This window comes from Geotrypetes seraphini, chromosome 18 (assembly GCF_902459505.1).
Source record: "Geotrypetes seraphini chromosome 18, aGeoSer1.1, whole genome shotgun sequence".
Taxonomy (NCBI): Eukaryota; Metazoa; Chordata; class Amphibia; order Gymnophiona; family Dermophiidae; genus Geotrypetes; species Geotrypetes seraphini.
In genome coordinates, this window is record NC_047101.1 from 21,843,560 (window position 1) to 21,869,344 (window position 25,785).

The 25,785-nt window shown below is 44.2% G+C and overlaps 1 protein-coding gene across 1 annotated transcript in view; it reads left to right on the top strand.

Moving 5' to 3' along the window:
- CCDC69 (coiled-coil domain containing 69) overlaps positions 1-25,785 on the top strand; it is a 48,983-nt gene that overhangs the window by 8,557 nt on the left and 14,641 nt on the right. The window contains exons 2-3 of the mRNA XM_033927765.1: positions 18,448-18,514; positions 20,362-20,531. Of these exons, the coding sequence (XP_033783656.1) occupies positions 18,448-18,514; positions 20,362-20,531 (237 nt within the window). The remainder of the gene's footprint in view (positions 1-18,447; positions 18,515-20,361; positions 20,532-25,785) is intronic.

Below are 25,785 nucleotides of genomic sequence, written 5' to 3' on the forward strand. Positions count from 1 at the left end.
CCGAACCTCACCCCGCTAGAGATCCCACATGCATATCCCATTTCTTTTTAAAATCTAGCATGCTGCTGGCCTTAATCACCTGCAGTGGAAGTTCATTCCAATGATCGACCACCCTTTCGGTAAAGAAGTACTTCCTGGTGTCGCCATGAAATTGCCCGCCCCTGATTTTCAGTGGATGCCCTCTTGTGGTCGAGGGTCCTTTAAGAAAGAAGATATCGTCTTCCACCTCGATGCGGCCCGTGATATATTTAAACGTCTCAATCATGTCCCCCCCTCTCTCTACGTTCCTCAAGCAAGTATAGCTGCAATTTATTCAGTCTTTCCTCATTTAAATTGCAGCTATATGAGGAAAGACTGAATAAATTGCAGCTATACTTGCTCGAGGAACGTAGAGAGAGGGGGGACATGATTGAGACGCTTAAATATATCATAGTCCAGCATCTCCACTTCCTCCCCCAAGGTGTCCAGCAACTTATCTGCCTTTCGCTACCCACCCCCACCCCTCTGTTTCCAGCATCTCATCTCCCTTTCTCTACCCCCTCCCCCCAAGTTGTGAATAAGGTATCTCCCACCACCATCCCACCTTCATATTGGCTGAGGCTGCAGCAGAATTAAACTCAGGCACCTAGAGCACAGGCCTACCCTCAAAGTCTGCTACTTCCTGCCTCCTACGATGCCAACTTCCTGTTGAAGGGGGGCAGGAGGCAGCAGGGCTTTAGGGTGGCATTATACTGAAAGGCCCAATGCTGCACTGACTGCAGCTCCGGTACTGTTTTCCTGATGCCCTACGCCCCTCCCCCTTTGCCCAGTTCTGCCACACAAGGCAGATGCTAGTTCTCATAATACTAGGGCCAGTCCTGGCCTAACAATTTAACATGGGAAGATGAACAATGGTGCTCTAGAATGCAGCTATTCCCAACTCGGTTCCCAGACAAATCTAGTCCCATCTAGGGTTGTCAGATTTTACATCAGGCCCAGGCCTGCCCAGTTCCACACATCCCCACCCTGTTGTGTCCTAGCTCAGCCCCCAGCCCTGCCCCCCCCCCCCCCCATTGCCTGTTTGTCGGGCAGGAAGGCATCCGCGCAGGCGACGCGATGACATAACATGCATGCGCACGTGGGCATGACATCACTGCGCTGCATCCACGCATGCATGGATGCCCCCTCCCGACGCGATTTCTTTTCAAAACCCAGACAATGTGGTGGATTTTGAAAAGCCATCCGGCCCCCCCCTGGACATGTCCTCAAACCCCCGGACGTCTGGTAACCCTAGTCCCATCAGGTTTTCAGGAAATCTGCAAAGAATATTTATTAGTTAGATTTGCATGCAATTGAGGGGCTGGGTGTGCCCTGAGGACTGGGTTTGAAAGGTCACTTGGACACACAAAGTCAGAGGCGTGAAGAAAGTACAAGAAATTTATTACGGTATACCGGACTCTAGTGCAGTTAATAGCCTGCCTACTAGAGTGTCAGAAACAGGACTTTTATGCCCTTTTTGCAAACTAATATATGCAAAAACTACAATTTTCATTTGTTACTTCTATAACTTTTCTACAATTATTATTGGTCCTAAGCTCACACTAGCAGGTCACTTATCTAACTCTTACAGTTCTAAATGTTAAATGTACAGAAGGGCAGGGTACATCATGGCTCAAACTCTTATCTATTCAGCTTACAATGTGGTAAGGCAGGGACATACATTTTAGGCAGATGAAGTCAATAGATTGTAAACTTTCTTCAGCTATGTAGGCCAGAGCAATATTTTAAACAACAGTTAACCATTTCATGACCCTACAGGTTAGGAATGGCTGCTCTAGGGAAAAGTAAACAAAAAATGATCTGGAGCAAGATATAACTTCCTAAATATGGGTGGAGCAGGATAGGGTTACCAGATTTTCCAACGTAAAAACCCAGACACATGGGCCCATCCCATTCTGCCCCCCCCTGCTTTGTTCTGCCTCCAGCCCCGCTCTGTTACACCCCCAGCCTCACTCCCACAAAGCCTCGCCTTTCTTTTTTTTTTCTGACCTCCGGACCACGTCTGGAGGGCCTCCGAGCATACGCGGATGCATATGACGGTCATCCACACATGCTCAGACGCGACCGGAGGTCAGGGCTTTCCAAAACCCGACAAACTACTGGGTTTTGCAAAGTCCATCCAGGCAGCCAGACAGTCCTCTGAAAAGAAGACATGTCCTGGTTTTCCCAGACGTCTGATGACCCTAGAGCAGAACTCTGTCCTTCCATAATATTCACAGTTTCAATGCAGACACCTCTACCAGTGAGAGCCATTAATCTTGAATTTAGCTAGCATATTTCAATAGTATTTCAAGGTGAGCTTCATTCAAGTACAGTAAGAACATAAGAATTGCCGCTGCTGGGTCAGACCAGTGGTCCATCGTCCCCAGCAGTCCGCTCACGCGGTGGACCTCTGGTCAAAGATCAGCACCCTAACTGAGACTAGCCCTACCAGCGCTCGTTCTTGTTCAGCAGGAACTTGTCTAACTTTGTCTTGAGTCCCTGGAGGGTGTTTTCCCCTATGACAGACTCCGGAAGAGCGTTCCAGTTTTCTACCACTCTCTGGGTGAAGAAGAACTTCCTTACGTTCGTACGGAATCTATCCCCTTTCAACTTTAGAGAGTGCCCTCTCGTTCGCCCTACCTTGGAGAGGGTGAACAACCTGTCTTTATCTACTTTGTCTTGAGTCCCTGGAGGGTGTTTTCCCCTATAACAGATTCCGGAAGAGCGTTCCAGTTTTCTACCACTCTCTGGGTGAAGAACTTCCTTATGTTCGTACGGAATCTATCCCCTTTCAACTTTAGAGAGTGCCCTCTCGTTCTCCCTACCTTGGAGAGGGTGAACAACCTGTCTTTATCTACTTTGTCTTGAGTCCCTGGAGGGTGTTTTCTCCTATGACAGACTCCGGAAGAGCGTTCCAGTTTTCTACCACTCTCTGGGTGAAGAAGAACTTCCTTACGTTCGTACAGAATCTATCCCCTTTCAACTTTAAAGAGTGCCCTCTCGTTCTCCCTACCTTGGAGAGGGTGAACAACCTGTCTTTATCTACTTTGTCTTGAGTCCCTGGAGGGTGTTTTCCCCTATAACAGATTCCGGAAGAGCGTTCCAGTTTTCTACCACTCTCTGGGTGAAGAACTTCCTTACGTTCATACGGAATCTATCCCCTTTCAACTTTAGAGAGTGCCCTCTCGTTCTCTCTACCTTGGAGAGGGTGAACAACCCATCTTTATCTACTATGTCTATCCCCTTCAGTACCTTGAATGTTTTGATCATGTCTCCTTTCAATCTCCTCTGTTTGAGGGAGAAGAGGCCCAGTTTCTCTAATCTTTCGCTGTACGGCAGCTCCTCCAACCCCTTAACCATCTTAGTCGCTCTTATCTGGACTCTTTCGAGTAGTACCGTGTCCTTCTATTTTCCTGTATCCAGAGGGCTTACACTCTTAGACAGGGGGTTCCTAACCCAGTCCTCGGCACACACCTAATCAGTCAGGTCTCAGGAGTTCCACAATGAATATATGTATGAGATAAGTTTGCATGCCCTGTTTCTATTCGGAACAAAAATCATGTGTATTCATTGTGGGTATCCTGAAACCTGACTTGATGGGTGTGTTCCGAGGAATAAGTTGAGAATCCCTGCTCTATGACGAGGGAAGGTTAAATGACTTGCCCAAGGTCACAGAGTGCCAGTGGGATCATTGGCTGGTTGCCAGTCTGCTGCTCTAATCACTAGGTTACTCTTTCACTTCTCTTGGTGCATGTGATATGAAGGAACCAAGTCCACCCAGTTTCGCTTCAGACCTTGAAACATCATTAGTAGTGGCGTAGTAAGGAGGGGGGAGGAGAGCGGTCCACCCTGGGCGCCGGCACCCCTCCTCCTCTCCACCACCTCAGCCTCTTTCCATTCCTCCCTTTCATGCGCATGCCCCCTTCCCCCATACCTCTAGTTGAAGTCGTCATTCGCGGTGGTCAACAATGCACAGGAAGTGATGGCAGACGGAGAGCCGATGGGGTTGCAAGGAGCATGTGGTTGACCACCGCGAACAATGACTTCAACTAGAGGCATGGTGGAAGGGAAGAGGGCGCCTGCAGCAGGCAGAAGGGGGGGACAGAGATGAGTGCAGGGGAGGGGCGCCTCTCATCCTCGCTATGCCAGTGATCATTAGTATAGGATCCATGGGTTCTGCCAGCTGCAGAGTCCTTTCTGAAGTACCCCCAAGGACTCTCATCCCCGCCTACTGTGCATTCCGTTCAATTGTCACCCCTGCATGCACGGGGTGGGGGAACCAATGCCAGTGCCAATGGCTGGAAATGCTCCGCTAACTGCAGTGGAGATGAGACTGCTCAGGGTAGAGTTCCAGAGAAAACTCTTCAGCTGGCAGTGCTGAAGGATCCTACACTAATGGTGACAGTGCCAGCCAAGGTTTACATTTTTACTGCTTTGGGGGAGGGGGGGATGCTAATGGGCAGAGAGGAAACGCATGAGTTGTGCCCGCCCAGTAAACCCTTAGGCCCATCCCAAAATCGAGGTACGAGCTGACTATGTTACTGGAAGGAACGGATCCACAGAAAGGCAGTGTATCAAATCCATGACCCTTCACCCTTCTTCCCGGTCCCCTCCCATCTCCTCTCCCCTTCAAAATGTGGTTTAAAAATAGTGCCATGCACTTGTAAGCTCTGTGAGGTTAAGCCATGGCAGCACCAGGTGTTTATACATTGCATCTAAAATCATCTCTCTTTACAGATTAACTATGCCGGACTTATAAAACAGCTTTTGTAAACATTACAAAATGTGGCACCTCTTTTCGCCTTGAGATGAGCAGAGAAGTTGCAAATTCCTTCTATGGATTTCTTAGCATGCCTTGCTCAGGCTGTACGCTGTGTTCTGAAAAGTGTTTTATTAGCCTCACTGTTGCTGCTGCTTTTGGAGCAAAAAAAAAACAACAAAAACCCCACACCCTTAATTATGTTGTCCTCTTTTATGCAAAGTACACTGGCAGTGCCTGAGGATATGTACATTTGTGTTCAGACGTTGCTTAAAATGAAAGTTCAGGCACTCAAATGTATTGTATGAAATTATTATATGACAATGATATTCCACAAAACTGTAAACTGTGACCACCCAAGCCATTGACGAGCCGCTATTTCCCTCCCATGAGAGGTTAAGACAAAAAAAACCAGACAGAATTCAGGAATGCATGGGATAAATACAGACAGTGGTGTTTTGAGGGTAGGAGGCACCCTGGGGGGGTGACACTTCCCGCGCCACCCACCATGTTCTTTCTACGCCCCACCATGCCACACTCACTCCCTTCCCACCCCCGCACCTTGTTAAATCTTCGCCAGTGCGAGCACCTTCTCTGGCCTGCTGCTTGCTCCGGCATCGGCTTTCCCTCCGATGTACATAAAGGTCGAAAGCAATTACATAGTGGCGATGGAGCCTCAAATACCCGCAAGACGCTGGTGTTTTTACTGGGGTAATAAATATCGTCACAGGTTCCATAATCTCCCACTGGAATTAATAAACTGAACTATAATTAGTTGAAGCCAATACTTAGCTTTTGACCCGACGGGAGCTCTTGTCATTTTGCTTTTGAAAGCTTCGTCCCGGGTTTAAAGTTTTTTTAAGTCTTCATCTTATTGTTCACAGCACATTAGCATACATACCACTGCACCTACGACTGTGGCATAATAGCCAACCTCAATCGCTGTCAGTGCTCCCATTTGGATATTTGATTTGAATAAACTTTTTTTGATTAACTAAGGTTCCCGAGTGTGTGGTGTGGTGGTTAGAGCTACAGTTTCAGCACCCTGAGGTTGTGGATTCAAATCCCACACTGCTCCTTGTGACCCTGGGCAAGTCACTTAATCCCTCATTGCTCCAGGTACACTAGGTAGAGTGTGAGCCCACCAGAACAGATAAGGAAAAATGCTTGAGTACCTAAATGTAAACCACTTAGGCTATAAGTGATAAATAATAAATCCAGAGACAATTGTTCCATTTTGTTTTGTTTTGAACTTACCAGCTTTCCCTTGGAGGCAGCCCTCTATCACAGCCATGCCAGTTTTGACTAATCTTGCCCCTCCACTTCCCATACCCTCTCTGTCTCTCCTTACCCATTAACCCTGAGGAGATTTAAAGGGGTCAACTCCGAACAGCACTGAACCAGGAAATGTTATTTATGTTAGCAAACAAGATCAAATAAAAGACCAGGCAGTTTGCCAAACGTGAAATTAAGGCATAAAAATGGAAGGGCATTTTGTGAGTCAGCATGTGTCTCTGTTATTTGTGTGCAAGTGGCCATCTAATTGAGTGGCACTCACTTTAAAGTCATTTCTCCTGATTGTGTCCTAGAGAAAAGACAAAGGAGCATTCTTAACCCCTTATACAATAATGATTTTCTTGTTCTGATATGTGCACCAAGGAGGAAAGTCAGTTTTGCATAAAGGCTCTCAAGAACCCGGAAAAGACTTTTTGGCTCCTACGTGGTAAATGTACTCATATTTCAGTTGTTACCAAGCCAGGCAGTGGAAGGAACCTACAGAGTATCTAACAGTCACAAACGTGGAGAAAAAAAAAAGCCTCGAACGTAGGTAGCAGCATAAATAGAGAAACTTCTAGCCGCCTTGTATATTGGATTTTAAATGTACTCGTATTGCCATAGTGCCAATTCGGGTTCTTCAAGTAGTGTTTAAAACGGATTGTTAATGGGGTGTGAGAGCAAGACAATGGGAATCTTCTGAGTGAAAAAAATCACATTTCATTGTAGAAATGGAAGAAGACTTCAAACACTGTGCCAATGCACCATGCCAACTTTAGTGTTTTATACAAGCTCCTTATATAAGAGCTTGTAGTTATAAAATCCCTAGCAAACTGGTCTAGGAACAGATTTTCATGGCACTTAACTAAACACAGTGCTACTCGATATCTGTTCGGACAGTTAATAAAGCCAGTTAATAAAGCCAAACAACGTAGTGGGGAAGGGATGCAAATCAAACAACTGTAAGGACAGTCAATTTATTGAAACATCATAAATCAATATAACACATATATCACATACATAAAATAAGGCTGGCATAATAAATCATTTTTAAAATATACCAGACCCAACACGGGCCGTGTTTCGGCTAAAGTAGCCTTCTTCAGGGGCGTATAATAGAAGCCCAGTAGATGGTGCCAGATTACAACTAATCAAACCAAAAAGATTACTCTCGATGTCTAGCGCAGAGCCTGTTGCCTGACGAAACGCTGTGTCGATACTAAAGAAAACACTGCAAAGTGCAAAATATTGCTGCAAAGTGCAAAAATCTTTTGTTTTGGTATTATTCCTGATGGTAATGATGGATGGGGAGGGAATTTTTATCTTTTGTACAGATACTGATTGATTATAAGTGCTTGGTTGATTATCATTATCAATAATAATAAAATGTTAAGCGCACATGCGCACTCGAAAGTCGTGTTCCCTGTTCCGTCGTGACGGCACGAGTGCGCATGCGCGCTTATCATCACAGTCTCCTTTTTTTCAAGCCGCTGCTAGCGTTGGAGCTGGACCCCCTGTTGACCCTCCCACCGCTACAGGGCTGACAAACCCGGCAAGAGCAGCAGCGTCGTAGGCACACTAAACGCTGCTTCGGGTCTTCTACTGGATGCGGCAGAGGAAATTAGGCCAGTAGAAGACCCGAAGCAGCGTTTAGTGTGCCTGCGACGCTGCTGCTCCTGCCGGGTTTGTCAGCCCTGTAGTGGTGGGAGGGTCAATGGGGGTTTCGATTGTGCCGGGTCGGTGGCGGTGGCGGGGGGGGGGGGGGGGGGGGGGAGTAAGGCAGATGGAAGGGGAATGGGAGGGAGGCAGGCAGGCTATCATCGGAAGAGGGATGGGGGGTTCAATGGAAGGCAGACAGGATGGCATGGGGGGTTCCATGAAAACATGCTGCTCAGGGGGATGGGAGGCAAGCAAGCAGGCAGCAGGCATGGGGGGGGGGTTTCAGTGGAAGGGGAATGGGAAGCAGGCAGGCTGGCATCGGAAGGGGGGGTGGGGGGTTCAATGAAAGGTAGGCACGCAGGATGGCATCGGGGGGGGATTTCCATGGAAATATGCTGCTCAGGGGGATGGAAGGCAGGCAGGCTGGCATGGAGGGGTTTCAATGGAAGGGTTATGGGAGGCAACGGAGGGGGTGGGGGGTTTCAATGGAAGGCAGGCTGGCATCGGAAGGGGGGGAGGAAGGAGGCACTGGGGGCACTAAGGACATAGAAAGGGGCACTATGGACATAGGAAGGAGGCACAGAGAGATTCACAGACAGAAAAATGACAGACAGGCAGCATGCAAGGAGAGAGAGACAAAGAAAAAAAATACCCAGACAGACATCTACTCTAGCACCCGTTAATGTAACGGGCTTAAAGACTAGTTTGTATATAAATTGTATTGCACTTTCTGTTGGCATTAAAAACCCAAATAAAGTTAAAAAAAAACAACAACAAATCAATGTCAATGGCCTGCAAATATATAACATCCCAGCAGCCCAATACTCAAAAAAATTCTTCTAAGAGGTTGAAATATCATAACTGGGCAAAAACCTCAGAGCAATAGAACCTCTTAGAACCTATATGTTATTCCAGGTTCTCATCCTGAATGGTAAACACCAAATAATCATCTCCGTCAAACCTCCTTCCCACCCTTAAACAACTTTAATTTAATTTAAGCTTTTGTTGATTCATCTATAAATTAGCTAAAAACTATCTGAGGTAGAGAGAAACAGCAACACTTATCTAGATGCCAAAATTTGGCCAGTCCAACGTTGGTACGTGTTTTGATTGAACACCAGGTGCTTGTGACCTGGATTGGCTATCGTGGGGACTGGATATTGGGCTAGATGGACCCAATATGGCTATTCTTATTTTCTTACCTTGGAAAAACAGTAACTCGGAATCCAATGAACATGTAGGATGGCTTCTAGAATTTGCTTGCAAAAATCTCACTTGGTTGAATTGCAAACAACAAACAAAAAAACATCAGAAGCCAATACACAGATACCTTTGTGGCACAAGCAAGCAAAAATGCTGAGCGTAGCTAGGAGACTTAGAGGGGATATGATAGAGACTTATAAGATCATGAGGGGCATAGAGAGAGTAGAGAGGGACAGATTCTTCAAACTTTCAAAAAATAAAAGAACAAGAGGGCATTCGGAAAAGTTGAAAGGGGACAGATTCAATACGAATGCCAGGAAGTTCTTCTTTACCCAACGTGTGGTGGACACTTGGAATGCGCTTCCGGAGGACGTTATAGGGCAGAATACAGTACTGGGATTTAAGAGAGGATTGAACATTTTCCTGCTGGAAAAGGGAATAGAAGGGTATAAATAGAGGATTACTACTCAGGTCCTGGACCTGTTGGGCCACCGCGTGAGCGGACTGCTGGGCAAGATGGACCTCAGGTCTGACCCAGCAGAGGCATTGCTTATGTTCTTATGTACAAGAAACAGAGTGCACTAGACGGGATCCATGAACTTGAGCCATTCCATTACAGTGACTCAAGATAATCACGTCAAGCGAAAACTGAAACAAACACCTTGGCGATCCTTCCATTGAGGGTGATTCACACTGTTTGTACTGCTGCGTAGTGGTCAGGCATCTTTTTGCAAACATTATTGTAGTGGTAAGATTAGGCAATGCAAGCGAGCTATAACACGATAACCACAAAGACTCATCCAGGGGTAGAGAAAACTGACATTGCAGTAAATAAAGCTCCGCCCCCACTCCTCCAATTCCACTCTGCTTCAACCCCCATTATTTCTGAATCTCCCGGGTTTCCTCAAAACTGAATTCTAGAGGGAAGGCCCAGGAGAGGAAGGCCACAAAACGGCCCGTTCAGAGCGCTGCCACAGCCACTGTTTTTGGATGCCTCGGAGGCATGTCAGCCTCACTGTGGGAGGGTCGGTGGGGTTCTGCTGCACAGGGGAATGGGAGGGAGGGATAGAAAGATGCTGGACAAGGGGATGGGTGAGAGGGGAGGAAAGATGCTGCACATGGGGTGGGGTGCAAGGGGGGAAGGAAAGAGGAAGAATTGGGGTGGAGGAGAGGAAGGGAGAGATGATTGTTGTACATGAAAAAAAAAATGTCATCCCCTGAAAAAAAGCCCTAATGCATTTTTTGGAGCTAAAATTAATATAAGACCCTGTCTTATTTTTGGGGAAATATGGTAGGTTGTGTGCGGACCGGGTAACTTTCAAGAATGGCTGTTATCCACCCCTGGCCACACCCCCTTTTCAAATTTGTACCCTGCAACTGATGTATACATTTTATAGAATTGCACTTTCCAAGTTGTAAGTATAATTTTTAATTCGTGCCAATTAGCATTGATTATGAGGTGTGCAAAATTTTGTACTTGGCTGCTCTGAAAACATTGGGGATTTAGCGGATTGTTAATGTTTTTTTTATATTAGGGAGATTTGGAGTAAATACAATTATCTGATGATTTATATAAGTATTGTTTTTATTTTTATGTATGTTGTTATGTAAACCGCCCAGGGTTTTAGGCGGTATAAAAATGTTTTAATAAATAAATTGCCAATTATTGGCGTCAATTGGGTCAATTAATTAATTAAGTTGTGCGTACAAATCAGCTGTGCACATCGATTTGTACACATAACTTAAGGCGTCATATACAAAGTTTGGAGGTCAGACAGAGCAACACTTTAGAAAGCACATACACCAGGAGTAGGGAACTCCGGTCCTCGAGAGCCATATTCCAGTCGGGTTTTCAGGATTTCCCCAATGAATATGCATTGAAAGTAGTGCACGCAAATAGATCTCATGCATATTCATTGGGGAAATCCTGAAAACCCGACTGGAATATGGCTCTTGAGGACCGGAGTTCCCTACCCCTCATATACACGTTGGAATCGAGACATCCCAGTCAGGACATCTAGGGATCCACTAGTATTTCAGAACAGGATGTGCTGATTTAGAGTCTGTTCTAAGGTACCTGGAGAAATGGACATATATTTATTGAATTCGTTTTCTCTCCCGTTGTCCCCAAAGAGCTCAGAAGGGCTTACAGGTTAAACATACATATTATATAGTTGACAGGTTACAATTTGACATAATTACAGAACAAGTTTAGTATACAAGGTTGTACCTTAACTTGATACAAACTAGGGATCTAGTACCACACAGGATGTGGTAAGAGCAGATAGCATAGCTGGCTTTAAGAAAGGTTTGGACAAGTTCCTGGAAGGAAAGTCCATAGCCTGTTATTGAGAAAGACATGAGGGAAGCCACTGGGGGAATCTTGCTATTCTTTGGGATTCTGTATGGAATGTCGCTACTCTTTGGGTTTTGGTTAGGTACTAGTGACCAGGGCAGGATTAATTCATCAAGGGCCCCTAGGCACACAAGTACACTGGGCCCCCCCTGCCCCGCCCCTCCCCACCATGCCCCAGGCGGAAACAGGAAGCTGCGTCAGAGGGAAGCTTTGGGCAAGCAGCACCGCTTGCACAATTACAGTTCCCGTTGCCTTTCTTACCCTCATTGCTTGCTTGTCTTACTTTCCGTCGATGGGGGGGGGGAGGGGGAGGCCACATTGCCGATCAGGGTGGGGCCCGCATTGCTGATTGATGCTGGAGGGGCCCATCGCCGTTTGGAAAAAACAATGTTGATGCCCTCCTTCATCGGGCCCCCCTGATCATTTCGGGCCCTAGGCACGTGCCTACTTGACCTATTGGTTAATCCTGCCCTGCTAGTAACCTGGATTGGCCACCATAAGAATGGGCTATTGGTCTGACCCAATAAGGCTATTCTTATGTTCTTACAAACAATTAGAGTTTCCAGGTTACAATTTGCATGGGTATCCTTGGCAGGGCATGTTTTTTTCAATATAAAGTTTTTAACCTAATGTGACACATATAGAGATCCTGTTTAAACTCGACAGTGATCTTAACCATCTGAGATAGTAAACACCTATTATCATACAGTTTTTTTGGAACCTCAGGCCACCACTCAGAGCTCAAACTCGTTCATTGCTCTAAGCTTTATGTGGAAGCTCCTCATTGGATCCTTTTATATTTTCTAACCTCTTTTTGCTTTTGTAATAAATTTTTTTTGTTATTTCTTAAACAGTTTTATATAGACTCAAGGCTTAAAATATTAAGCACTACTTAGCTTGGTCTTGTGGTCTCTGGCTACGGGGAATTTCACACCAACATGTTTCGCTGGATAGCTTTATCAAGGTTTTACCCCTAGGATACAACAAAAGCCAATTACCATCTTAATACATCTTAGTAAAGGTAATATCTGGTGGTGCTGTATTAAGATGGTAATTGGCTTTTGTTGTATCCTAGGGGTAAAACCTTGATAAAGCTATCCAGCGAAACATGTTGGTGTGAAATTCCCCGTAGCCAGAGACCACAAGACCAAGCTAAGTAGTGCTTAATATTTTAAGCCTTGAGTCTATATAAAACTGTTTAAGAAATAACAAAAAAAATTTATTACAAAAGCAAAAAGAGGTTAGAAAATATAAAAGGATCCAATGAGGAGCTTCCACATAAAGCTTAGAGCAATGAACGAGTTTGAGCTCTGAGTGGTGGCCTGAGGTTCCAAAAAAACTGTATGATAATAGGTGTTTACTATCTCAGATGGTTAAGATCACTGTCGAGTTTAAACAGTATATTTATTGAAAAAACCACCTAAAAAAATCACATAATAATTGTGCATTGTAAACATATAGAGATCCAGCACCAATAGACATTTCTCTGCAATCCATTTGTCATGGGCAGGTAATGGCTGTTAATGCTCCTTTTTTGTGCGTACAGGAGCCCGCTAAAAATGTGATAATGTATATGGCTCCTACGCAAGGAGCATCCATTTTAGGACCCTCTGTTTCTTAACTGTCCATGGGGTCAAAACAGGAACATATAATTTATGTTCTGAACTGCCAACATAAACATTTAGGTCGCAGATCATAATTGTTTCTGTTAGCTGTTTTAGAAACCTAAACATTTCCTTCCCTAAGCTGGCACAGAGTCCAATATTTCTTGACGGTTTCACATTCAGGGGGTGACGTCCCCTAATCCCTCCAGCGGCTTATATTATCTTCTGAATTTCACTTGTATATCAGTATCTTTTCATGTAGTCTGATATTGTATGATTTATGATTATTTTGTCCATGTGATCTTTGTGTCTTATTATATTCTAATATAGTATGGTCTATGATTATTATATTTTAATACTTATTAATGTATTTTGGCAAAAGTCCATTTTATTTATTTTTATATTTATAAAAGTTATGTTGTTTCTTGGTAATATACCATTTATATTTGGTTTTTCAAATCCTGACACAGGCTTCATGCCAAAACACAGGCTGTGTTGGGTTGAATGTATCAAATTGATCTTTGTCCCTATTCTTGAGGCTGGTTTGTTTGCACTCTCAATATAAAAAAGAGCCCGAGAGCTATCTCGATGGGCGCCTATAACAATGGGCTGGATGGCCCGTGTTGGTTGCCCATTGAAAAGCAGCTTATAGGCGATGGGGAAAGGGGAGGGGGTATGGTAGAGAAGGAGCAGGGCATGATGGGAGGGGGATAGATAGTATGTGCCTCCGAGGTACAGGGTCTTTCCTGTCTCTCGGAGGCAGTTTTCCCTCTCACCCTCCCCATTAGTACAGGATGCTCACTTAAGACGTGGGGTGTCTGGGGCTGTTGCAGCGGCGGTGATCCCAATCCAGATTGGGCTCATCAGAAGATGAGCGGTCATGTGGTAGTGTGATCAGCTGAGTGGTGATGCCATAGATCATGTGACCCAGAATGGGGGGCATGGAGGTACATGCCTACCCCCGCAGGCTCATCTGGGGATAAGCCATTAGGGGGAAGTGAGCTCAGGGGAGCGAATAGGCTTTTAAGTACACGTCATGGAAAATGGGTATGGAGGTCCATGCCAAACCCTAGGCTCTTGCTGTCATGGCGGGGTCAGGTGATATATAATTTTGTTCAGATCATTGAATGAACCATATCCATGTCGTTCTCTTCGTGGTTGGGTGAGAACTTTTCATCACCCCTTTGTAGTATGAAGACTTTCAGTCTCTGGTAACCAGAGCTGAGATTGTGATGTCATAATGTCTCATTCCACCAATAAGAGCAACCTCATCAGTGATGTCACAATGGCTTGATTGTCCTATACTTGGCTCACTTTTATTACATACCAGGGAGTGCTGAAAAGTTCTGTCCAAGCAAGAAGAGAAGGATGTGGATATGGTTCAATCAATGATCTGAAACAATGTCAAGACATAGAATTTTGCTTCAACAAATTGGCACTTAATGAAATGAGATAATGCTTTTTTCGGCTACGGTGGCAAAATAACACTCAGAATTTAGGAAGTTGGTTGGTTGGGCCGAGAACATTTCAGCACCCCCTCGTAGCACTTCTAAAATAAGCCTTATAATTTCAGTGGTGGCAGAAAAAGAAACAGGAGATGCAAAAAGAACGTGAGAGAGCAGAAAGGGTTTCATGCGCTGTTAGTCCTAACCAAGGGCAACCAAAGAGCTATTTGTGTTACCCCCCCCCCCCTTGAAAGAGCCCTGAAAAGCAAAGGCTCCTCACAGCACATTTTACTGCAAGCTGAGAAGGTGGTATAAATCTTTTATCCTGCCTTACGAGTGTCAACATAACAGCCTGGGGTTTGGGCAGTCTATTTTCCATTGATATATGGCTATCATAAAATAAACCTTACTAACGAGTCGTACAGCAGAGAGAGAAAATACAGGCTAAAGAAGGCTAAATTAAGCTGGGTGGAAAAATAAACACCCCGTGGATGACGTGCATGGACTTTGTGATAGCGCAGCTGGTACAGACCCAGAGGAATTTCTAGCGCTGCATTGCACTTATCTCGGCTTTACTTGTTCCATGTACCCTGATGACATGTTGCTGGCATACGTGGGATTTGATTCAGCAACACCTGTCGGCTTTTGCTCTGGACAATTCTCATTGCATGAAAGAACTCCAATTAAGCAATCTAATTAGGGCTGCACATCGATTAATCATGATTAAAATTTTTAATCGCATAAACAGCGTTCTCCCCTCACATTTCCTTTCATTTTATACTCGTATAGTGACAAATATAGACAGCGGAAGTAAATTCTCAGAACCAACATGTTTTAATTACTAAACATTTTTTTAAAAAATCATTTTTATTACCTTTCTTGCTTGGTGATTTTATATTTCTAATCATTTTCTTCCATCCTTAAAATCACCAGGCAACAAAGGTGAGAAAAATGATTTATTTTTTCATGTTTAGTAATTAAAACATGTTGGTTCTGAGAATTTACTTCTGTGTCTGTATTTGCCACTTTATGAGTATAGAATGAACTGTGAGGGGGGGGCAGAGGAACGCTTTATGCAATTTTAATTGTAATTAATCATGATTAATTGATGTGCAGCCCTAAATCTAATACATTCCTTTCATTAAAACAGCATTCAGGGAAGCAGACCTTGATTGCCTGGGCAGAGTCAACATGGGTGGAGGGTGGATGTGGTATAACCAGCCAGTAAAACAAGATTTAAATCAAACCCGAAGACATACTTATTCAAGGATGCATTCGATTTATAAATTTCTATCCTTCTCCCTGCTCAAACTGAATTCTTCCCTTTCCTAATGTCTTAACCTTAAATGTTTTTCTTTCCTATACAAAATTGTAGTTCTACCCTCAAACCCCTTGTATTCAAAGTAATTAAATAATGTTATGTCTGTCTGTCTACAAGCAAAAAAAACAAAAGGAATTGACCCCAAAATATCCACAAAGAAGAAAACCCAGAGAAAACAAAAAAAAACTCTGTGGAGTGTTTCACTTCCGGCTCACCACACAATTGTTTCCCACGTACTCACCTTTATAGGACCCCCAGGGACCCCTGAAGAAGACTTTTTGTCGAAACGCAGACTGTGTTGGGTCCTGTATCCCTAGCGGACTAGGTCCTTTAAGGCTCTTATGTGGATGGAATTATTTTATGTGGATGATTTCAGTGTACCTTTGGAACTTTGACACTTTCAAATAAAGTCCATTTAGGAACATCGTCACTCCACAGAGTTTTTTTTGGTTACGTCTGTCTGTCTAACTTGGAAGTGTTAATATTTGCTCCCTTTGTTATTGTACACTGCCCAGAAGTTACTATAGGCGGTATAACAATTTTTAAGAAAACGAAAACGAAATGAGATGTCCCATCCCAGATGTCTCAATTCCAAAGTGTATGTCCTTTCTAAAGTGCTGCTCTGTCTCTTTGTGGTACCTGGCGCTCCGTATACATTGACCCCCCAAATTCTCTAGGTTGAACAATTGAAAAAGACAGCCTGCCAGAACCCTCTCAAATTTCTGCCCTGGGCCCCAGCATGTCTCCCACTGACACGGAGCCTGGAAGTATCTCATTGCTAAGAAGCTGGTTGGAAATCCCCTTTTCACTGGGGCTGGGAACATTTGGAATGTGGTTTGGTGCCTTCACAAAACGGTTTACTGGTTTAGACCCACTTCTGGTGGAGGGCAAGGGGCGCCCAGGATCTTGGTGTGATGGCCATCTTTTGATAAAATGGGCCCAACATTTGCAGATGGTTTAGTTGGCAGCCGACAGGTTAAATCGCTCGGTCAGGGCTAGCAGCACATAACTGGCTAACTGCTGCTGATTACAAAGTCAGCGCTTAAGTAGCCAGGATTAGCACCTAAATGGGGCCGCATATATGTCTGTCCTATTTTTATGTAATAATCCAGTGGTCTCAAACTCGCGGCCTGGGGGCCACATGCAGCCCATCAGGTACTATTTGGAGGGCCTCGGTAGGTTTATCATATTCACAAAAGTAAAATAAAACATTTTCTTGATCTTATGTCTCTTTAGCTATAAATGACAATATTATTATTAAGACTTAGCCAAAAGGAAAGATTTATAAAGAGTTTTACCTCATGCAAAATTGTCATTTCTTTAATAAGACATTAACTATTTTTTCTGAGGCCCTCCAAGTACCTACAAATCCAAAATGTGGCCCTGCAAAGGGTTTGAGTTGGAGACCACTGGCCTATAGGAAGAGGAGATGCAAATGTTAAGAGCCTTAGCCAATAGGGAGAGGAGGAGATAGTGAATGCTGCGGATGGTAAGACTGGATGGGCCATTTGGCCTTTATCTGCCATCATGTTTCTATAACCATAAAGTTCTATGACATCACAATGCAGGTGTAAAGAGCCTTAGCCTATAGGAAGAGGAGATGCAAATGTTAAGAGCCTTAGCCAATAGGGAGAGGAGGAGATAGTGGATGCTGTGGATGGGCCATTTGGCCTTTATCTGCCATCATATTTCTATAACCATAAAGTTCTATGACATCACAATGCAGGTTTAAAGAGCCTTAGCCAATAGCAGTGATCTCAAACTTGTGGCCCACCAGGTACTATTTTGAGGCCTTCGGTATGTTTATTATAATCACAAAAGTAAAATAAAACAGTTTCTTGATCAAACAGATGGTGCGCCCGCATCTGGAATACTGCGTCCAATATTGGTCTCCGTACCTTAGGAAGGATATGGCGTTACTCGAGAGGGTTCAGAGGAGAGCGACACGCTTGATAAAAGGGATGGAAAACCTCTCATACGCTGAGAGATTGGAGAAACTGGGTCTCTTTTCCCTGGAGAAGAGGAGACTTAGAGGGGATATGATAGAGACTTATAAGATCATGAAGGGCATAGAGAGAGTAGAGAAGGACAGATTCTTCAAACTTTCGAAAAATAAAAGAACAAGAGGACACTTGGAAAAGTTGAAAGGGGACAGATTTAAAACGAATGCTAGGAAGTTCTTCTTTACCCAACGAGTGGTGGACACCTGGAATGCGCTTCCAGAGGGAGTAATAGGGCAGAGTACAGTACAGGGGTTTAAGAAAGGATTGGACAATTTCCTGCTGGAAAAGGGGATAGAGGGGTATAAATAGAGGATTACTGCACAGGTCCTGGACCTGTTGGGCCGCAGCGTGAGCGGACTGCTGGGCACGATGGACCTCAGGTCTGACCCAGCAGAGGCATTGCTTATGTTCTTATGTTCTTATATGTCTCCTTAGCTATAAATGGCAATATTGTTATTAAGACTTAGCCAAAAGGAAAGATTTATAAACTATAAAGAGTTTAACCTCATGCAAAATTTCTTTAATAAGACATTAACTATTTTTTCTGAGGCCCTCCAAGTACCTACAAATCCAAAATGTGGCCCCGCAAAGGGTTTGAGTTTGAGACCACTGTGATAACCCATGGCAACTTAAGTGATGATATTATCTTAAGTGGCTATATGTTGGCTGAAACCCGCATAGGTCCCAGCTATGAATGACGCCATAGGCGGTGAACAAAATGCTCACCGCCAATGGCTGAACGTTGACCCCAGTGTTTTTGGTTTATTAATTGATCTTTCTCAATTTTCCTTCTCTTCTTAGAAACGAGCAAAAGCCAAGGAACAGGAGCATTTCTTCCAGGAACTGGCAATCTTGAAAAGTGACAATGGTCAGAAGAATCTATGATTTATTTTTGTTTATGTTTTTACATTGCGATAGTGTTTTGTTAGCTACCCTTTCATTGTCGGTTGCTGAGCAGGCAGGACACCCCTTTCCTCCCCAGGGCTGGCATCCACTGACTGCAAAGAGAATGGCCAATAGTGGCAAATTATCGTCCTACCAGCAATAGTGCCTCAGCCCTTAAACAGCCAGAAAAAGTAAAATGTTTATAAGTAGCTGACTTCTTAAAATTACTACCAAATTTCCCTGAAAATAAGACAGGGTCTTATATTAATTTGGGGTCCAAAATATGCATTATGGCTTATTTTCAGGGATGTCTTATTTTTTTCATATACAACAATCATCTCTCCCTTCCTCTCCTCCATCCCAATTCTTCCGCTTTCCTTTCTCCCCCTCCCCCCATCTGCAGCATCTTTCCTTCCCTCTCACCCATCCCCTTGTGCAGCATCTTTATATCCCTCCCTCCCATCCACCTGTGCAGCAGAACCCCACCCACCCTCCCACCGTGAGACTGACATACCTCCGCTCCAAGGCATCCAAAAAACAGCAGCGGCGGTAGCGCTCAGTGATGCGGCAGAGGGAAGGCCCTGGCAGGGAAGGCCGTGAAGCAGCCCGTTCAGAGCACTGCCGCTGCTGTAGGAGGCCTCAGAGCGGAGGTATGTCAAGTCTCACCGGGGTGGGGGTTGATGAATCGACGAGTCCGATTTTTTTGGCGAATCGGGGAGGGATGGAGTCAGGGAGTGTTGGGGACATTTGGGGGAGGGGCTTTGGGGGTTGATCTTAACTAGGGCTTAGTTTTGGGGTAGGGCTTATATTAGGAGCATCTTTAAAAATCCTGCTAGGGCTTATTTTCAGGATAGGTCTTATTTTCGGGGAAACGGTGGTTGTAGCTGTGGCATTATGTGGCATTATTGGGGTCAATATGCAAAGTGATTTGACAAATTGCCACTGAATATTATCACTAAGACCCAAATTCTCTATAGTTCGCTGTACGTTAGGCGGCAGTAAGCATCCTGCCACCATCTATCTTATTTAATTGGTGATAAATGGCACGGTAATTGACCGCATCGTTTAAAACCTATTCAAATCTAATTTTAAACAACATGTAGGCACTCGCATGTACTTACAAACGACAGCGTCCAACTCCCTTCCACAGAAATGCCTACCGTTGCCTACATCTAAAGTAGGCACGGTTTACGCCGGAAGTAGACGTAGGTGCCTTTATGGACGCGATTCTCATCAAAATTAGGCGCTGGAGATGTAGCCCTGTAAAAACCTAGGGCTACGCTTCAGGCGCCTACTTTAGACATAGCTGTGATTCTCTAAATGGCGTCATCGTGCGATTGACACCCGATAGGTGGCGCTTTTCTATGTGGCCACCATTAACGCCGCCGTTCAGAGAATCTGGCCCTAACCGTCCACGCTGAAACCAGCCTTTAGTGGGTGGTCTGAGGGCAGAGTTAGCAGATAAGTGGGCTTTTTACTCTGCAGTACTATAAATAATAAATTCTTGATCAAAATAAGAAAATATCAAGAGCAAAAAATGATCCAATTAAGAGCGGAACTGTTCGGGTAAATGCTTACCGTAACAAAAACTCATGACTGAGTCTGCTGAGGTTCTGAAAAAAAGTGTAAATTTGAAAGCATCTGGGATATTTGTGGTTAATTGATGGATGTGATCCCCGGAATATCGCCGATTTTGTTGCAATATTAGTGAGCCAATACTGGTCATGTTTAAAGATTCTTCACTGGTTGTAAAATATCACTGGGTCAGCCTTGCTGTGGATCCTTCTAACCATTTGTAATCCAGTCGTTTTCTGGTTTTGGATTTTTAAGCCCAACAAGCTTCTGTGTACGAAGAACTGGAAAAAGAAAAAGCTGAACTCTCGGAGAAGCACCAGTGGGAAATTCAGTGTCTCGAGCAAGAATATGCAGAAGAAAAGGAGACCATACACAACACGCACAGAGCAGAGGCCGAGAACTTGGTCCGAGAACTTAAAATCCAGGTGAGATCAAATTCCAAGCTCTTTCTTTTACATAGATGCCAGTCCTCCCTGGTTAAACCCCTTCCAGCGTTTACTGCACTTTTTCTATACCCAACTCTAAGGCTTTACGATGATTTAAATTGCCAGAAATTCTAGGGGGCTGTTGGCCAATGCACTTTCTGCTATGATATGGCGATTCTCGAGAGGGTTCAGAGGAAAGCGACAAAAATGATAAAGGGCATGGAAAACCTCTCATATGCTGAGAGGCTGGGGCTCTTTTCCCTGGAAAAGCGGAGACTTAGAGGGGCTATGATAGAAACTCATAAGATCATGAAGGGTATAGCGAAGGTAGAGAGGGACAGGATTCTTCAGACTAGCAGGAGCAACAAAAACTAGAGGGCACTCAAAGAAATTGAAGGGAGATAGGTTCAGAACAAATGCTAGGAAGTTCTTCTTCACGCAGAGGGTGGTGGACACCTGGAATGCGCTTCCAGAGGAGGTGGTAGAGCAGAGTACGACTTTGGGGTTCAAAAGGGGATTGGACGAGCTCATGAAGGAAAAGGCGATCCAGGAGTACAATTAGAGGGTTACTATACAGTACAGAAGGCTGTAAAGTAATAGAGTAGTAGAGTAATAGATCACTACAGGTCATTGACCTGGGGGGCCACCGCGGGAGCGGACTGCTGGGCATAATGGACCTATGGTCTGACTCAGCAGAGGCAATGCTTATGTGCTTATGAGTATTTCCCTGTTTTAACAAGTACAAATTAAGGGGCTGGAGGAGTTGCAGCAAGTACAGCGAGAGATTAGAGAAACTGGGCCTCTTCTCCCTTGAAAAGAGGAGACTGAGAGGGGACATGATCGAAACACTCAAGATACTGAAGGGAATAGACTTAGTAGGGAAAGAGAGATTGCTCACCCTCTCCAAGGTGGAGAGAACGAAAGGGCACTCTCTAAAGTTGAAAGGGGATAGATTCCGTACAAACGTAAGGAAGTTCTTCTTCACCCAGAGGGTGGTAGAAAACTGGAACGCTCTTCCGGAGTCTGTCATAGGGGAAAGCACCCTCCAGGGACTCAAGACAAAGTTAGACAAGTTCCTGCTGAACCAGAACATACGCAGGTAGGGCTGGTCTCAGTTAGGGCACTGGTCTTTGACCTAGGGGTGGCCGTGGGAGCGGACTGCTGGACACGATGGACCACTGGTCTGACCCAGCAGCGGCATTTCTTATGTTCTTATGTTCTTAGTCCAGTCTTTGCTGTGTTTCAACTAGCCAGACTGAGGAATAATGAGATACGTAGTTTAATCTTATTGTCATTTTTAAACAGCATTTTATTGTGAAGCTGGACCTATCGGCAGCATTTGACCTAGTAGACCACAACATCCTTCTACAGATACTAGATGCAATAGGCATCTCAGACAAAGTATACGCCTGGTTCAAAGGATTCCTAAAACTCAGAACCTACAGTGTAAAATCAAACAAAGAAAAATCAGAATCCTGGTCAAACCCATGCGGCGTACCACAAGGATCTCCACTGTCCCCCACTCTCTTCAATCTATACACTGCCTCTCTAGGAACCCATCTGGATAATCTAGGCATAACATCCTACAGCTATGCAGATGACATCACCATCCTCATCCCATACGAGCATTCCAAACCTACCATGACAGAGGAACTTCACCAAACACTGGAAGCGGTCACAACCTGGATGGAAAATCACAAACTTAAACTCAATCAAGACAAAACCAAATTCATCCTCCTAGAAAACGACAGGATCCAAACCACAACCATCCTAGAAATAAACACAACCAAATATCCCATCCAAACAACCATAAAACTACTAGGCATGACCATAGATAGATGCTGCACAATGCAGCCACAAATAAACAAAACAACTCAAAAATCATTCGCAATCATGAGAAACCTGAGACAAGTACGGAAATTCTTTGAAAGCACACAATTCCTACTTATAGTACAATCCCTAATACTAGGAATACTGGACTACTGTAACATTCTCTTCCTCCCATGTCCGGCAACCACGATAAAACAACTCCAAACAATCCAAAATACAGCCTTAAGACTCGTCTATTCATTGAAAAAACACGACCACATCACTGAAGCCTACATCAACTCACACTGGCTCCCAATCCAAGAAAGAATCCAATTTAAATTTTACTGCATATTATTTAAAACACTACATGGAGACAGCCCATCATACCTGAACAATCGCCTCATCCAAACAACCAGCACCAGACACAGAAAAACGCACTCCCCATTCATACCCCCCCCATCCAAAGAAGTGAAAAGAACAAAACTACATGACGGCCTCCTAGCCACACAAGCTGCAAGACTGGATAACCAAATCTCAAACCTTCTGATGACCACCCCAGACTACAAGACGTTCAGAAAAGAAATAAAAACCACACTTTTCAAGAAATTCCTAAAACAGAAATAACAACACGACCACTGAAAACCCTTAAGATCTTCATATTATCTCTCTAGCTATTCTCTACAATTCATATAAGTCTGTCATTCAGTAACACTGTAATTCTTTATTCATTGTAACTCTTTATTCATTGTAATTCTTTATTCATTGTAATTCTGTCCTTAAACTAACCTTTTGTAATCCGCCTTGAACCGCAAGGTAATGGCGGAATAGAAATCCCTAATGTAATGTAATGTAATGTAATGTAATTGTTGTAATTCCAATAACTTCTAGCTCCGTTTTTCTACTCCGCATCGAACTACACAGATGTTTGTGGACTATAAGAGATGTGATTGAAATGAATTACAATCTATTGTATTGTGCGTTGCCACTTGACTTGTATAATCACTTGCTGCAGCTGCCAGACCAACCTGCTGCTTGCCAAGGCAAGATTTATCCGTATTGAGACCCCTAAGCTGTAATATTTAAAAGATCCCCTTCGATTAAATAGGAAGTCAATTTTACATAGAAACATGACAGCAGATAAAGGCCAAATGGCTCATCTAGTCCAGTGGTTCCCAACCCTGTCCTGGAGGAACACCAGGCCAATTGGGTTTTCAGGCTAGCCCTAATGAATATGCATGAAGCAAATTTGCATGCCTATCACTTCCATCATATGCAAATCTCTCTCATGCATATTCATTAGGGCTAGCCTGAAAACCCGATTGGCCTGGTGTTCCTCCAGGACAGGGTTGGGAATCACTGATCTAGTCTGCCCATCTGCAGTAACCATTATCTCTTTCTTTCTCTGAGAGATCCCACGTGCCTATCCCAGGCCCTCTTGAATTCAATAGACAGTCCCTGTTTCCACCACCTCTTCCGGAAAACTGTTCCATGCATCTACCACCTTTTCTGTAAAAAAGTATTTCCTCAGATTACTCCGGAGCCTATCACCTCTTAATTCATCCTATGCCCTCTCATTGCAGAGTTTACGTTCAAATGAATGAGGCTCGACTCATGCACATTTATATTATGTAGGTATTTAAATGTCTCTATCATATCTCCCCTCTCCCACCTTTCCTCCAAAGTATACAGATTGAGATCTTTAAGTCTGTCCCCATACACTTTATCACGAAGACCACACAGCATTTTAGTAGCCTTCCTCTGGACCGACTCCATCCTTTTTATATCTTTTTGAAGGTGCGGCCTCCAGAATTGTACACAATATTCTAAATGAGGTCTCACCAGAGTCTTATACAGAGGCATCAATACCTCCTTTTTTTTTTTTTTTTTAGTTTAATAGATAATAAATCAAATACATAAATATAAAAAAAACCAATAGTCATTGATAATTATTTTATATTGTGATGTTCACTATATACAAATGCATTACACTTTTTATTAGTGAAGCATGTGAGGTTCTAAGCCAGTGTATCGCAAACTGTGCCTCCTCAGATTTCAGGTTTGCCGCGGCACACTGGGGAGGAAGAAAGGCACCGGCTGACTGCCTACAGGACGTGCCTCTCATGGCGAGAGGCGCAACCTGTAGACAATCAGCCGGCGCCAGTGCCTCGCCTTCTTCCCTTCTGGCGCCTCAGGGCCCGTCTGGAGGGCCTTCGCACGTGCGTGTGATGTCATAGTGGCAACGTCCACGCTCTTCCGGATGCCTCGAGCCGCGGCGCGAGAAAGTTTGCAGGACACTGTTCTAAGCTTTAGCTTGTCTAGTTTATACGTTAATTCCGGCCTTGCTGCCTGCCTTCTCAGGGAGGCTGTTTTGTCCCCAAGCATTCGCCATTGGCTCCAGTTGTGTTGAAGCACTTGCGTGCTCTTCTCACTGTTAGGGATGTTTGCTTTGAAAAGAAATGAAGCCCACAGTGAAACAGGTTTGTTCAGTTTTCTTTCATCTCAAAGTCAAAGGAAAACAAATCACTGTGGAAATTCATTTTTAATTTTGTTTCATTTCTAGCATCATATTTTCAAATTGTGCATGATATTTGCAAGTGGCACAGGTTGAATCCAAAAATGAAACTATAAAAATGGAGCCCCCCCCCCCCCCGGATCATTGACGTGCACGTAACATCTGTTTTGTCAAACCTGATGTGCAATTCTAGGCAATGTGTGGCACAAAGCTTCAATAGCCAGCATAAACCATCCCCAAGTACAAACTTTACCAGTAGACTTTCAATCATAGCAAACAAATAAAATCAACTTACAGTTCAGTTGCTTGGAAAGAATTGTTGCCTTCTGCAAACAGAGTCCGTATCTAGCCACCTCAGTTGCAAGGAGATGGCCAGAACTAGAGAATGACAAGAGGAACACAACTAGGTGAGGAATTCTTCTAGTACTTGTTCAGCTTGGCCAACAGAGATTCCCCATTCTTCCTGATTCAAATCCCACTACAGCTCCTTGTGATTTTGGGTAAGTCATTTAACCTTCTGATGCCTGAGGAACAAACTTAGGAGTCCTTTCACTATGCTGCAGTTTGAACTAATGTATATATACCACAGGTTAAAAGGAACTACCACGGGGCATGCTCAGACGCCCATAGTAATTTCAAGATTGGCACACACTATCCATGAACTGAAAAACGGGTCTCCTTAAATACAGCGCAGGCAAATTATCCATGCAATCTGCTGAGTAAATTGCGTTTCAAAAGGCTCCTCTGCCGGTAAAAGCACACCGAGGCGCATTAGAAGTGATTACAACCGCACAACGTTCATTTCCTGAAGAAGCTCGTTAATAGAGTCAGAGCGAAATGAAGATCTTCTAGATAGCTGGGTAGAAAACCACACCTGAGCTAAGTACTATTAAGTACCATTAATAATAAAGGGGAAATAAAGAGGACATGTTA